General features: G+C 47.8%; 1 protein-coding gene across 3 annotated transcripts in view; it reads right to left on the bottom strand.

Moving 5' to 3' along the window:
* The window catches only part of GRIA1 (glutamate ionotropic receptor AMPA type subunit 1), a 307,990-nt gene that overhangs the window by 76,021 nt on the left and 216,676 nt on the right, over nt 1-15,293 (bottom strand). For all 3 annotated transcript variants that reach the window (XM_084763795.1, XM_084763794.1, XM_084763796.1), the window contains exons 9-11: nt 11,714-11,824; nt 10,627-10,833; nt 5,737-6,107 (exon numbers count right to left, since the gene is read on the bottom strand). In XM_084763795.1, coding sequence (XP_084619921.1) covers nt 5,737-6,107; nt 10,627-10,833; nt 11,714-11,824 — 689 coding nt within the window. The remainder of the gene's footprint in view (nt 1-5,736; nt 6,108-10,626; nt 10,834-11,713; nt 11,825-15,293) is intronic.

The following is a 15,293-nucleotide window of genomic DNA, read 5'->3' on the forward strand; positions in this document are numbered from 1 at the left end:
TACGTGTATATGTGTGAGGTATATGCCTGTGCCTATATGCCTATGTGTGTGCATGCATGTGTGTACATGCACGGATATTCGTGAGGTGAATGCCTTTGTGTAAATATGCATGTGTACATGTCTGTGGGTGTATGCCTTGTGTATGTGTGTGTGCATGTGCTTGTGAGTGGTGTATGCCTCTCTGTGTATGCACATATTGATTGATGTAGGTCTGCCTGTAGGTGTGTTTTGGGGTGCAGAGATTGGTATCAGGTGTCTTCTTCACTGGCTTTTCCACTTTACTTTTTGGGACAGGGTGTCAAGCTCACTGTTTCAGCTAGACTGGGTGGCCAAAAAACCTCCAAGGATTTCTGTCCCCATTGTTAGGGTTTCAGGCTTGTGTTGCTTTGCCTGGCTTTTCAATGTTGGTGCCGAGGATATGAACTCAAGTCCTCATACTTAGGGCCGAATGCTCATCACCTCTCTGGCCCCTGTTCTGTGGTTTTGAGACAAGGCCTAACTTTATAGCCCTGGTGGATCGGGATCATGACATAGCCCAGGCTGGCTTTGAACTCAGCGCAGTCCTCCTGCCTCAGTGTCCCAACTGCTGGGAACACAGGTGCATGTCACCGTACCCAGGTAGCAGAAGGTTCGGTTTTCTTATGAGACTTAAGGGTTTACACATTCACCATCCTTGTTTATTGTCTGTCCTACACTGCTGGGCTACCAGTTGCTTGAAGCCAGGGCTCCTAACCGCAGGCTCTATCATCACCTCAAGTCTTCAGTCTGTTGGATAAATGAATTCTGTTTCCTGCACACAGGGGTGAAAGATATACAAAGGAGAGTGGGGAGTATAAAAATAAATGTTGGTTTGTTTTTCTTCAAAATCTTCTTTCTCGAAATGTTCTATATGGAAAAAGAAATCTGAAATATCGATTAAAACAGATTTTTTTGGGGGGGGGGCACAAGAAACGGCCTTACAAAGTCCATTCATAGCTCCCAAATGTCAGCACCAAACAACTGAATACTAACAGCACAATTTGTGATCAGGGCTAAGGTGATTTTTGGTTTGTGATGTCAAGACTACTAAATCCTCAGCTTATGTAAATATTTCAAAGGCAAGGGGGAGGAGTCATCAAGGCATTCTAGTCCTATTTGTGGCCAGACAGGACTGAAAGTGCACCGTCTAGCCGTTACTCTGTTTTCTGTGGTGCTGTAGGTATCACGACCAGTCCCTCAAGATGGTTCCCCAGCACCTATGCGTCTGCTTCCAACCTAGCAACCATGAGGCCTCAACTTGTCTTCCTGGCCTGTCTTGACTTTGTAAGAGCCCACAGGGCCACTGTAGGTGGGTCCTATCTGCTAATCTTTGTCTTCCTGGTTTGAAGGTGCACATATGGCTGGGGCAGTGGTTCCCCTGTCTCTGTCTCTTGATGGCTGCAGTGTCTGGGAGTTGCCAGCTTATGATCAAGATCCCCATACCAAGAGAAAGGCAGGAAGACCAGTCCTGGTTGATGCCCAGGTTTCTTAGAGCAGAGACAGCAAACCACAAGTCTGCTCACATTACTGTGACCATCTGGGCACCTCTATAGGGCCATAGTTAGCTCGGTTTTGGTTCCTAGACATTAATTACTTTGAAGATATTATAAAGACAAGATGTCATATTTTTTGTTTTTGACATAAGTTTTCATGCAGCCCAGGCTGGCCTTGAACTCAAAGTGTAGTAGAGATGGCTTCGAACTTCTAATACTCCTGCTTCCACCTTCAAGGTGCTATAATTTCAGGCATGCGCCACACTGCTGCAGATGGCACTGGAGGTGAACCCAAGGCCTCCTGGTACACGAGGCAGGTGTTCTACTAACTGAGCCTCCCCCCACCCCACCTTGGCATAAAATAACTATCTGTATATAACACTGCTATGTGCGGTTTGTTGGGTTCTAGATCTTCACGTCCCAAGTTAGTGAGAAGTTAGGACACATATTCTTTAAATAAGAGGAGTGGATGGCCAAACAGTAGGTGGAGCTTGGGGAACACTGTGGAAGAGGGGGAGGAAGGATTATAGGAGCTGGAGGGTAAAGGACATCAAAGAAAACCCATAGACCCAGCTAGCCTAGGCTCATAGGGGCTCACAGAGACTAAGTAGACAACCAGGGAGCTGCATGAGTCTGACCTAGGCCTTCTGTATATACGGTATGGTTGTATAGCTTGGTGTTATTTGAGAATGCCAACAGTGGGAGCAGGGGCTGTCTCTGACTTGCTTACCTGTTCTTGGGACCCTTTCCATCCTACTGGGTTGCCTCGCCCAGCCTCAATACGAGAGGTGTTACCTAGTCTTACTGCAACTTGATAGGCCATGTTTGGTTAATATCCAGGAGATAGCTTGCCATTTCAGAGGAGGAGTAGATGGGAAGGGGAGGGGGAAGGGAAAGGAAACTGCATTTGAGGTACAATATAAGAGAGAGAGAGAGAGAGAGAGAGAGAGAGAGAGAGAGAGAGAGAGACAGAGAGAGACAGAGAGAGACAGAGAGAGACAGAGAGAGACAGAGAGACAGAGAGGGGGAGAGAGAGAGAGAGAGAGAGAGAGAGAGAGAGAGAGAGAGAGAGAGAGAGGGAGAGAGAGAGAGAAAACAGTGGTGGTTGGAGCATAGCTCATCTGGAAGGATTTCTGACACTAGGAATAACTATGAAACTTGAGTGTTCTACCCAGTGCTGTGTTTGAGAGGCACACCAGGGCACAGGGAAGACAATAGCTTGTCGTTGCCCACTGTCTGCATGGCCTCCAACTAAGTCAGCCTTAGCCTCCTTGCCTTCTGTCTGGAGCAAGGTAAGATGAAATGCACACATTTCCTGTTCAATTTATATTTCTGAGAAGCATTACGATGCATGCTTTGACCCACAGGGAGGTTGCTCAATTCTGTGATCAGCCGAGGCAGCCTTGAGAAGGGAAAGGCCACTGAGATGGACACAGCTCCTTATAGTGGTAGCTCACTCCTGTGTGGGTCAGAGCTCTACATCCTGAGTTAGTGAGAGGTTAGGGCACCTTTAAATAAGAGCAGTGGACAGGCAAACATTAGGCAGAGCTCGGGGCACCCTATGGAAAAGTGTAGGGGGAAGAATTGGAGGAGCCACAGGGGCCAAAGGACATCAAAGAAAACACAGAGAACCAACTAACCTGGACCCATAGGTTCTCACAGAGACCGAATAGATGTTGCCAGTAGATGTTGCCATCCTTTCACACATCCTCCCTACCAGCTCCTTTGGGGAGAAGTCTCAGAATCCAGATATTGCATCTCTGGGGTGAGCTACTGGTTAAATTTCTGTTTTGCCTCCGGATTTCTCCAAAAGAGGGCACCAGGCTTGCAAAGTGACAGGAGCAGTGGCAAATATTAGCCAAAATCCAATGTATAAAGTCCATTGAAAAATCATGGCCACCTTATGGTTTTCTTATGTGGCAGCTAGGTCCTGTGTTACAGACTGTAGACCTAGCCCTGTAAACCTTACAGTGACACTCAATGGAGAGGCTGTGGTTCCCATGTCACCCACGAGAAGGACAGACACTGCATGGGGTTGCTTTATTAAATTGGGGAGGAGGAGGATGGCTTGGAGGCCCCTCCCCACCACTGTGTTGGTTCCTAAGACACTCTAGTGGAGCCATCAGAATCCATGTGGATGGAATATGTACATACAATGATGGTCCATTGATCACAGGCACTCTCTGGGGCTGCCAACGCCACAGGAGTGAAGTGGGTCACCAGGGGCTGTGATGAGTTGGCGAATGCACAGGTGACTGCCATTCTGCCTGGGACAGACCCTTGCCAAACCTGTGCGGGGTAAACTAAGTTGTGTATATCAGTTTGTGAACTAGGCACATAAGATGTGGCCACAGTGGAAGGCAGACCACAGGGCTGCTGGCGAGAGGCAGGTGTCTGCTCTTAGAGGAAGTAACCGCAGGGCAAGCTCACACACCGTGTGCGTGCTCCTGTGTTTCTATGTTGCACTGACACAGCCAGAACTCTCCCTTCCCACTGTTTACCCAGTGGCTGGATTTATCTTTAAGCAAGCCCTTCCTTCCCCTCCTTGGTTTCTTCTGTCTTCGCCTTGTGTTTGGCAGTATTGGCTGAGTATCCAGTCTCACACCTTCTCTCCCACATCACCCCACCCCCCCTCCGACTGTCTTCTTATTTAAAGAAAAACAAGATTAAAACGGCGAACCATGAGGCTTTCCAAATCATAAGGCAGACAAAATAAGTCCTGGGGGAGGCTGGTTAGGAAGGCACTGCGCCTCCGCCATTAGGATCATCGGGCCTCATTCACATCAAATGCAAATTGTAGATGGGGGTAAAGGTGCCTCTGGGCACTTCCATGAGGGCAGACGTGTATGCACTTAAATTTCAACAGACCCACAGAGGCCAAAGCCCATGCCGTGCTTCTCTGCCTGGTTTTGAGACATGGTCATCTACAAGGAAGAGGCGATTGCTATTGGAAAGCCTGAGTTTAGAGACATTAGCCAAGGGAAGAGGACACACATTCAGGCTGCCTTCCTCACCAGGTCAGCTTGAGGGGGTTGAGGCATAAATATTCTAGAAGGTAGCCAATGGCTCACCACACAACAAAACAAGATGCCAGGGAACCTGGGCATTGGCCTCAGTTGGTAGTTTTCAGATTGCGTCTTTCTCTCTCTCATTTCCTTTATATACTTCCTCTTGGCTTCAAAAATACTTTTCCTAAAATAAATTGTATGAGCAAGTCTAATACACAAAGCAGTCAAAACTGGCTCCACAGGGCTTCTGTATATATATGCACCACAAGACACAAGTTTACAGTTCTGCTGGAATTAGAGTTCTCCCCCTTTTCAAAAACCAGAACCAGGAGCAGAAGAGCCTTTCCCCACCGAGAAGAGAAAACCTGGGCCTGCCTGGGTAAAATGACTTGGTCAAGACTTCACAGACCATGCACTCGATCCAGTACTTCCTCATGCAGGAACACCCTAGGGCAGGATGGCTCTGACAGCTTTGTGAACAGAGGGTCATGGGAGTCCTGCCGCACTGTTTTGAACATTCAGTTAGAAGGTGCTTCTCTGCTGGGCCAATGGTAGGTGATCAATAATGTTGGTTATATGGAACCATCCTCCATTCCTTCTCTGTACTTTTCATCTACAGAACATCACAACCATGCCTGTGTATCTTGACAGCATATTACCCAGGCAATAGACAGCTGGCCCGACCATAGAAACATCCAGAATGAATAACCCACAACATGTAACAAACAGTTGACCAAATTTATAGCAAAAATGCAGACATAATGAAATCTGAGAAGAAGTCTCACTTTGTGTGTGTGTGTGTGTGTGTGTGTGTGTGTGTGTGTGTGTGCGTGTGCGCGCGCACACACACACACACACATGCATGTGGAGTGCAGAGATCAACATTGGTGCTATTCCTTAGAAACACCAACCTCGCTTTCTGAGTCAAGCTGTCTCATGGGCATAGGGGACTCATTGATCTAGGCTGGCCAGACAGTAAGCCTGGAGATCCTCATCTCTGCCTCCATAGTTTTGATATTACAAGTGACACCATCATGACCATTTTTTTTAAAACATGGGTCTGGGGATCAGACTCAGATCCTCATTGTACGTATGGATGGTGCTTTACCTACTGAGCCACATCCCCAACCCTAATCCCTACCTCTTGAGCTTCCAGTATTTTTTCATCCCAAGAATATTGTGGCATTGAGTAAAAGAGTTGAGAAGAGCTGACTGACCTGGGAGAGATGTCACATCCTTGCTGCATGAAGGCCCCCAGGGAGAACCACAGGCTGTTGAATATGCCAAACTCATTTGACTGGTCACTGGTTGTCTGGTCACGTCCCTCTTCAAACTCTTCGCTGTGCCATTCATAGGGGCTGAACCGGCTGACCAGGAAGAGGACGACGCTCACTCCAATGTAGGCAAACACTATACACATCCAGATCTCATAGGCCAAAGGGTCAAGGAAGGAGAAGACACCTGGCTTGGACTTCTGTGGCTTCTTAATCATGATGGAGATTCCCAAACTCATGAATGGCTTGGAGAAGTCGATGACTTCCTCCCGGACCAAGGTTATGGTCAAGGGAGCCACTGCCACATCTGCTCTCTGAAAGGATAAAATCAAATCAGGTTCAGTTGAACTTAGCAGTCCTTTTGATTGTTCTTGTTGTGTGCACGCGTGCATGCGTGTGCGTGTGTATGTGTGTGTGTGTGTGTGTGTGTGTGTGTGTGTGTGTGTGTGTGTGTGTGAGTGCACGTGCAAAAGCATGGGTATATATGCGTGGGGAGGCTAGAGGTTGATATAATTTATCTTCATTATATACCTGCTTTCCCACCTTGTTTTGGAAGACGGGGGTCTCTCGGTAAGCCTGGAGCTCAGTGATTGGCTAGGTTGGCTGATCCCTTGCCATCCTCTGTCTTGGCCTCCTCTCCCCAGTGCTGGGGTTATGGGTGTGCACTATAGTACTAGCTGTTTATACATGGGTGCAGGTGATGTAAACTCAGGTCCCCATTCTTGCTTAGCATGTGCTTTATAGGCTGAGGCCTCTTCTCAGCTTTTCTTCCCCCCTGCCTTTACTGCGTATGGTTTTCATCGTAAAGGATGTGAAAATGGATCAGAACATTGTAAGTCCTACTGCTCTGACACTGTATTTCTGAGAAGTGGACAACAGTTTGCTATTTGACAGAGGAGCTCATCCCATTATTTGACAGCTCTACTTGTGAGAGATGCCTTCCTCTTTCTGCAAGAACGAGGCTGCTGCTTCTGCTTATCCGGTGACCAGGCCTCCTTCTTGTGTGCTGGGACCCCCCCTCCAGCCCGATTTCCAGCTCTGCAGACCTGAGTACATGGGAGCAGATAGAGCCACAGGTGCTCACACAGCACACCCTACTCTCAGGCCTGAGAGAGTTACTCAAGGTTGCCCAGAGACCTTTGTGACCCAGTGAGACTTAGCCCCGAGAGCAGGAGGCAGAGCTGAGGTGCACAGAGGATGGTCCCAGAGGCTGTCACTTGGGTCCCAGAGGCTGTCACTTGGGTCCTCCAGTCCAGGGCTTACTCTGGACTCCCTGGAAATGTGTCAACACATCCCTCTGTCTCTAAGAACACATGGTAGTTGTTTTGTTTGCTTAAGCCAGTTTGCATTGGATTTCTTTTATCCACAAGCAAGATTATCCTGACTAATGAGATGGTGATGGCAAATTGAACCTGACTAACATTTGTGGAACAATTATGTGTAAGCTCTAGACTGGAAGCAGGAGGTAAACTACGCACTGCCACCACCTCACGTTCAAGGGTTATAAGCAGAAGAGATTATCATCTCTCTCTCTCTCTCTCTCTCTCTCTCTCTCTCTCTCTCTCTCTCTCTCTCTCTCACACACACACACACACACACACACACACACACACACACACACACACACACACGACGCACTTATCAAGTCTACAAGGCAGACAGGACACTGCAGGAGAAGGGGGAGGGGTCCATGAGGGAGGAGCTCTGCTGGAAGAGGTAACACATCAGTGTGACACTGAGGAAAGGGACGCCTTTGATGTTGCTAGCATCTTGTAGGAAGAGTATTGCAGGAGGAAAGAATCATGGGAGAAAGGGCCAGGTAGTGAGAAAATCAAACCAGTTGTTAAATTTTTTTTTCTTTCCAGGAAGATCGCTAAGAGCTACACGAGTATTCAGTGTTTGAATGTCAAGTCTAGTCTGTTGGTAAGCAGGAAAGGGTGCCAGGCAAGCTCATCTGTCCTTGGGCAGTGCTGGGACACACCAGACAGCTTGGGTATAACAAAAAGGGATGAAGAAACACAGGAAACTGTCTGGGTGAGACAAGCTTAGAGCTGGGCTCTGTGGGACAGACACTCCCACCTCAGCCTGCAGCAAATAGGCTCTGTCCTTTTTAGGGAGCTGACCCTTGGTGGAGTCAAGTGGCTTGCAGGAGCTGTGCATCTCAGAGATCGGCAGGGTTAGAATTCAAACCCCAGTAGTCTGTCTGCTGATAATCGTCTCTTTCTGCTACAGCCATGGACAGACAAGAAGACCCCCATGAATAAGACCCAAAGGCACATCCAGGAGCCATAGCCTCATCTGCAGCGTGTGCTCCACCCCCATGTATCTTGCTGAGAATGCCACTGACTCATCTCTCAGCTTCTCTCAGCTTGGGAGTCCATGGTTTAAATGGAGTGATGCCTACAGAAGCAGATGTCCCGCTGATGGACAAAAGACAGACCATTGGGTTATGACCACTGTTACTGACTGTGTGTCCTTCAACAAATCAGCTAAGCCCTCAGAGCCCTTGTGTCCCCCTCTGCAGTGTGGAAACAATCTTAGCTACCTCACAGGGCTGAGAGGAACCTGTGAAAGAGGATGAGTGTAGTACTTAGCATGGCATGGGGCGAGCTCGAAGGTATAAACTAGTCACCATGGTGGGCAAGAACTGGGGAAGAAGAGACTCTCCGAACAGCCTCATTTACAAAGGAGAAAGTGTAGAGGTCTGTAAGTAAGGGGTTTTTTTCTCTCTCACTGGTAGTTTGTGGTTGATAAGTAATTCTCCAACATCCCTCTTCTTCCTCAGGGGAATAAAACGGGAAAGATAAACTCAATATAAAGGTAAGTAGCTTTGCGCTCAACATGGCTTCCCTGGGAATCGGTTTACACTGGTAGAGGGGACAGGTCTAGTGAATGGGACATAAGGTTCTAATCTTAACATGAGGCATAGGGGTGACTCCACTGGAGAATGGATGAACCTGACATTCCACTAGCTGCTGACATCGGGGTTGTGCCCTCAGAATGGTCACCTCCTGCTCCTCCCCAGGACACAGGCTTTTTGACAAGGAGCTGCATTACAAGAGGTGAAGACGAATGGGAACATCGGAAAAGGTGAAAAGTTCACAGCAATTGCCATGGCAATGACCTTAAGAGCTCAGAGGAAGTTCCCATGGAAACCAGCTTCCAGATGCAGCATGACCTGTGCAGCACTACTCATCTAGGCCTCTATTTCATTGATGGAGTTCCTAAAGTGAGAGGCATCATGGGAGGAAGAAAGGGAGATGTAGGCAGCATTCCCAACCTAGTCTCTACCTTGAAAGCCACCTTACTTCAGAATTTCTTCTTTGTATCGCCCTTTTCTCCTATGGTCAGACATGGACATCCTGACTCCCTCTTCCTTGACATGCAAGGCTCACAATCTTGGAAAATGGTCAGTCTTTCCTGACCATCAACTTAGACCAACCTGAGGCTCAGCACGAGTTTCACGCTGCTCAAAAATGGAACTGGCATTCTCAGGACCTAAGACAGAAGCCTCCATGGCCCCTTTGGTGCACATTATGGAAATTGCCTTTTGTTATTTTGTTCTTTTCTCTAAGACAAAGGCTCTAGTCCATCCTGGCCTCAGAATTTATCAAGGAAGAGTTTGACCTTCTGACTTCCTGCATCCCCGCTGGGGTTACAGATGTATAGCATCATGGCCAGCGTGTGTAGTGGTGTGCATTGAACTCGAGGCTTCATATGTGCTAGGAAGGGACTCTACCAACAGAGCCACAGTCCCTGCCCTTCCCTTGCTGTTCTGCCTTGAGAGCCGTCATCATCTCCTGGTGCTTACTGAATCAATCCACACTCTTGCCTCATTATTTGTGACTAAACTTTTCTCTGGCCAATCCCACACAAAGCAGCCAACCCAGCATTTTTTTTTTAACCTCACCTCATTTATTTTTTTTTCTATCACCTTGTCATTTGTCATTTGTACTTCCAGGCTGCCCATCTCTCTGTCTTTATTTCATTATGAGTGTTTTCCTAGTTCCACATACTCTAAAAGGCTAGAAATCTCTATTAGCTCTTCTGGGGATCATGTAATTTAGACTTCTAGATCCTTTGCTTATAGACTCCTTTCTCCCATTGTTTCTTTAACCCCAAGAAATGTGCAGGGTCTGAGAATCTTGGCTTCTTGCGTCTCCCCTAGACACCGAAAACAACACTGGCCATTCAGTGCCTGCTTAAGACTGCTTCAATTTATTGGAGCTTTTTGCATTAGCTGCCCAGGGGATTTCTTTGAGTGAAATGCACTTCACAGACGCCACGGGCCTCCCCCTATCACACGCATGAACAGAATTTGAGACAGGGCGAGCCATGGAAAAGTAGAGACTAGATTCAAGGATGGGCAGTCAGGAGAGTTTGAGGGGAAGTCTCAGCTGTTATGAGGGGGACAAAAGAGAGGCCTTGGGAAAGTGTTCTGAAAGAGGAGGTGGGGTTGAGGATTCCAGAGGAGGCTCAAGGGAACAAAACAGGATGGGCCAGACGCTTGACTGGAATCTGCAGGGGAGAAATTACTGGAAGGAGTGACTCAGCAGTGAGCTCCGATGCAGGCGCATCAAGTCCCCATGGGACTAAGGCCCGAGGGATCCACAGATGACTCTTAGTAGGTTAGCGTGAGCCTTGTTATCTGCCCTCAGAGAGCTGATCCTGGAGGTCCCTATGCTGTCATCTGTGCTGGACAATGGCCAACTGGAATGTATGCACAGGGACACCCAGCCAGCAAATAGTTTCATGTCTGGTTCCCTCCTCTGTCCTTCACAATGACCCTCTCCCTGCCTGGCCCCAACCGCCCGCCCTCCCCGCCGCACTTACTCCGTAGACCAGCTCCCCGACCATGCCGTTCCAGGCCTTTGTGTCAGGGTCCCGGGCTCCGTATTTGCCATCGCTGACGATCTCGAGTCGGTAGGAGTAGCCCACGTGCTTGGCGATCTCAGCAGCCAGCTCCACGCAGTAGCCCTCATAACGGTCATTACCTTCAAACTGATTGGCGTTCTTCTTAAGCATCACATAAGGATCTTCCTGGTGGAGAAACAGGACAGAGGGTGTGGCCTGTGGCTGCACCCGTGAGTGGGGAGGACTGTGACCTGGCAGAGGATGTTGCTGCCAGTGCTGGTAATCACTGGCAAGTCTCTCTCTCTAGCCCCTAAATATATTTCCTGAATTTCTGTTCCGTAGTCCATTATAAACTTCTTGGGGAAAGAGAACAAATCCTGCTTTAAAAAAAATTTCATCATAGAAATGTAATAGGCTTTCCAAATAATGTTTTTAAATAATTTAAAAAATTAGTTTATTTATATGAGTATTTTGCTTGCATGTATGTCTGTACATCACATGTGTGCCTTGTGCCCAAGGAGGTCAGAAGAAGATGTTAGATCCTCTGGAAATGGAGTATAGACAATTGTGAGGCACCATGTGGGCACTAGGCAGTAAACCCAGATCTTCTGCAATGTACATATGTGTATTTTAAAAGATACCTCTCAATAGAATGTGGTTTGTACTGAGTGAGGCATACATAGGACAATTTAGGGACAGCGTTGGGTTTCATGTAAGGGGAAAGTAAGTGGCTTAGAATATCAGATGTAGCTTCTCTGAGGATGCAGGGAGAGGGAGCGCATCTCAGGGATGCCGAGTAAAAACTCAGCCACTCGGGTACATGGCATGCCTTTTACCAATCTCTGTGGCTTCATTGTTGTCGTTGTATGAGACGGTCTCACTGTATAGCAGAGGCTGACCTGGAATACTGCTCTCCTTCTTAACCTTCTGAACACGGGGCTGACAAGCGTGCACACAGGCATGGTTTCTGTCTATGGCATAGCCTGCAGCTTTCACTCTAGAGTGGGGTGTGCTTGCACAGGTCGAGCTTGAACTCCAGGTAAGCCTGACGAAGGCATATACTCACGAGGATAGTAGTGACGATGTAGGTTCTATTCTGGACGCTCGAGTTGTCTCCTCCAGCCTGAGCATCGGTGGCTGCGGGGACAAACTTGTCATCTTCATTCCAGTAACCAATCTGTTAATGAGAAGAAGGCGAAAACACAATTTGAGGGGGGCGGATCTTGGAGCTCATTGTGGTGACACACAGTGTACCAGAGTCTGGGGAGCTATAGGCTGAACAGTCAAGAGGTAAAATGCATCCCAGGTTCCCTCTCCATGCCCAGTGGACCACCTCACCTGGTGGATAAGCCTCAAGACCACCCCTCTGGAAGGACAAAAGTCTAACTCTTTATTTATCTAATTGTATAGTACAGTGAAAGTGAGGGCTGTGGGATTTAATCCTGCCCCAGCTGTTTTCACAGCCAATCCAGGACTTCCCTGCACATTAACCCTTTATTTCCCTGAACTCACTCTAAACTGTAGTTTGAGCACTTGATTAAATGCACGCTACTACATTTTCCCACCCAGATCTAACTGCCTGGGAAACAGCACTACCCTCCATTTGCTGCTGCGTTTCCTGATTGTTGTCAATACTGAGTCCCGCACAAGGGTAAACAAGTTAATTTCTAAATATCGACAGGTTGTTAATACTTTGTCCAAGGTTTTTCAGAAAAGTTATTGAATGCCAATTATGTGCCAGGCTCCGAGCTAAAACTCTCAGGGGTATGTGATGAGGCTGAGGGATACAGAGACGTCTAAGAGGGAGTGTTTTCCATGGGAACATCACTTGAGAAAGACGTGGACCACACAGACGCACAGCCCAGAGAATGCTGAAGTGAGCGACTAGAGGACTTCAGAGAAACACAAGGTTGGAGTGGGATGCTGTCTGAGGAAAGCGCTGCAGGACATGATGGATGGGTTCAGCTCAAGACTCCCAGGCTAAGGAGGATGGTAGCCCTGTTGGGGAGGCAGAAGTCAGCCAATATAGGCAAGTTCAGCGGGTAACAGTCAGGGTTCTATCTGGGAGAGCAATGGGTGCATGGGTCTAAGTAGCAGAGGGTTTTGAAGGCTGGGCCAAGCAGTGGAGACTGTTCTTAAGGCAACAGGGAATCAAGCAATGTTTGGTACAACAGAATGACCTAGCTAACCCATGCACACACATATATGTGCAGACACATGCACATATGCATGCACACACATACACACATGTGCATAGCACACACAAATGTACACGCATATGCACACATCTAGACTGCCTAAGCTTCTCTCTCCTGTTCGCCTTTCCTTCCTCCCTTTTAATTCCTCCCTCTGCTCTCCCTCTTCCTCTTCTTCCTCCCTGTCCTCCTTCATTCTCCCTCTCTTCCTTCCTCTCCTCATCCCTCTTGCCTCTTCCTTTTTCCCTTTCCCCTTTTCTCTCTTCCTCTTCTCCTCCCCCTCTTTCCTCACTCTTCTCCCTCTCCCCATCTTTCATTCTCTTTTCTCCCTCTCTTTCTTCTCCTATCCACCCCCCCCCCAGGCATCTTGTTCTGTCATTCTGCTGGCTGGAGATACCAAGAGAAAGGGATGGAAATCCAGCAGGAGGTGGAGAGAGAGTGAGAGAGAGAGAGAGAGAGAGAGAGAGAGAGAGAGAGAGAGAGAGAGAGAGAGAGAGAGAGAGAGAGCAGCCTTCTAGGTGTTCAGAGCTCAGCATGGAAACCGAGGCACTGACCACAAGGTTGGTTCGTGTGCCCCCTTCACCTTGGCACATGATTTCCCTGGACATGGGTGTTTATTTCTGTGATCTGCAGCCATTCACAATGGCAGCTGTGCACATGTTTTTGCTTCGGCTCAGTGAGTTTTCCGCCATTTCATCTGCTCACTTCCTGAGGTGGTGCAGCTAGGCAGCGCTTGCTCTAGACCTGGGACGCTGCCTATCCCTCCATTGCCCCATAGCAGCTATTCTCACTGTGAACTGGGATCAGTGAATGCTTCTTGTTCTTCTATATGCTTTTTATCTTTTAATTCCTTCCATCTCCATTAAAAATCCCATGAGATTTGCCGGGTTTCGCTCCCGTATTAAGTGTGAGGGCACTGTGATTTGGAGAGGTAACCTCCCCAGGGCTGCAGAATAACTGTGGTGGTGCGAGAGCTGCAAGGCTTCCATGGTGCATGGATTACAAGTCCATGCTGCTGGACCTGGCTCATTTTTCCATGGGTGCTAGGGATCACATTCACGCTTTCATGGTGAGCACTCTGTTGTCTGAGCCATCTCCTCAGTCCGGAACAAGCTTAATTTCCCCCCTGATGTCTTATGGGAAAAAAAGACATGATCTTGCCAGGGTTGGTAGAGACATCTGGATGTAAAGACTCATGGTCACCACATCTTCTGCGAGCCAGTAGACTCATATGGATATTTGTTTTTCACAGCTGGATGCATAGAAAGCTGGCAAAAGTGTCGGAAGAGGCTACGGACATGAGTGCTTATGCCCCTTCCTTTGGGCTGTGGGCTGGATTACCATATGGTACTTTGATTCTCTACTGAGGAGGGCAGGGACTTTGATTCTTTCTGAAAGTAAATCAGAGTATGTAGTTTGGTAAAGATTGGGGCCCACTGTTCAGGAGAAGATTTAAAGTATTCTGACAGGGAGAAGTCTTCTCCTGGGGCCACTTATTATTTTTGATCTCCTATTTTTCCATCGGCCTCTAAAGATTCTTTGAACGTCGGAAATGAGTCCAGACGACAGAGAGGATATTCGTAAGTGGATGAAGCTTAAAGAGCAGGTGATCACAGAACTGTGGATCCAATTGATCTCAATGCAGCCGTTAGGCTGAATTTGAACATGGGGACCCCAGGACTGCCTTTGAAGCCGCAGCTCCTGACATCCTCAACTGAGGGTGGTCATAACCAGTTGCCTATTGTGGCAGAGATGGCTAGCTGGCCACCAAGCAATCATGTTTGCCCCTTGTAGCGTAGAGATAGTGGGAAGGGGTTATCCAACCAGCCATACTTATTCTTAGCCTGTTTTCCATCCCATTGGGAGGAATTCTTGTGTTCTGGTGCCCAGAATGCTGGAAGAATGATGTGTCTCTTTTCCAGACTGATCTTTCCTAATTTTCCAGCAGCTCATTCACTTTTTCTTCTTCTTCATCTGTATGCTAAATGCTGACCACCAGAAAGACTCTGGTGGATGCTTTCTTAAGCCCAACTCTCACCCTAGGGCTAAACCTCATTCATCTTAATCAGCTAACCTCAACTTTGAAAACTTCTACTAAACTATTTTCATCATAGCTTGCTGTAATGTGTGTTTCTTTGTTTCTAATGAAGCAGAACACTTAAGCAAATGAACAACTACTTGCCATCCACTAAGCAAGTGCCCAGGCGATAAAGAACTAAGTTTCAGAGCTTAGTCCCCACAGCACTTAGCCAAGTTAGCATGTCTAAAAGGCTGAAGTTAATAAGATTATTGCAACTTTATCTCAGAATATGGTGTAGAGATGCCTGGCAGAGGGCTAGCAATAAGAATACCCAAGGAAGAGAGCGACAGCTACATGAAGGCAGAGCAATGAGCCAGAGAAAAGAGCGAGCATTGATGCCTGGGGCTCTGTGGGCTGAGGTCAGGAGATGT

The sequence above is a fragment of the Acomys minous genome (assembly GCF_964271855.1).
Source record: "Acomys minous genome assembly, chromosome: 16".
Lineage (NCBI taxonomy): Eukaryota > Metazoa > Chordata > Mammalia > Rodentia > Muridae > Acomys > Acomys minous.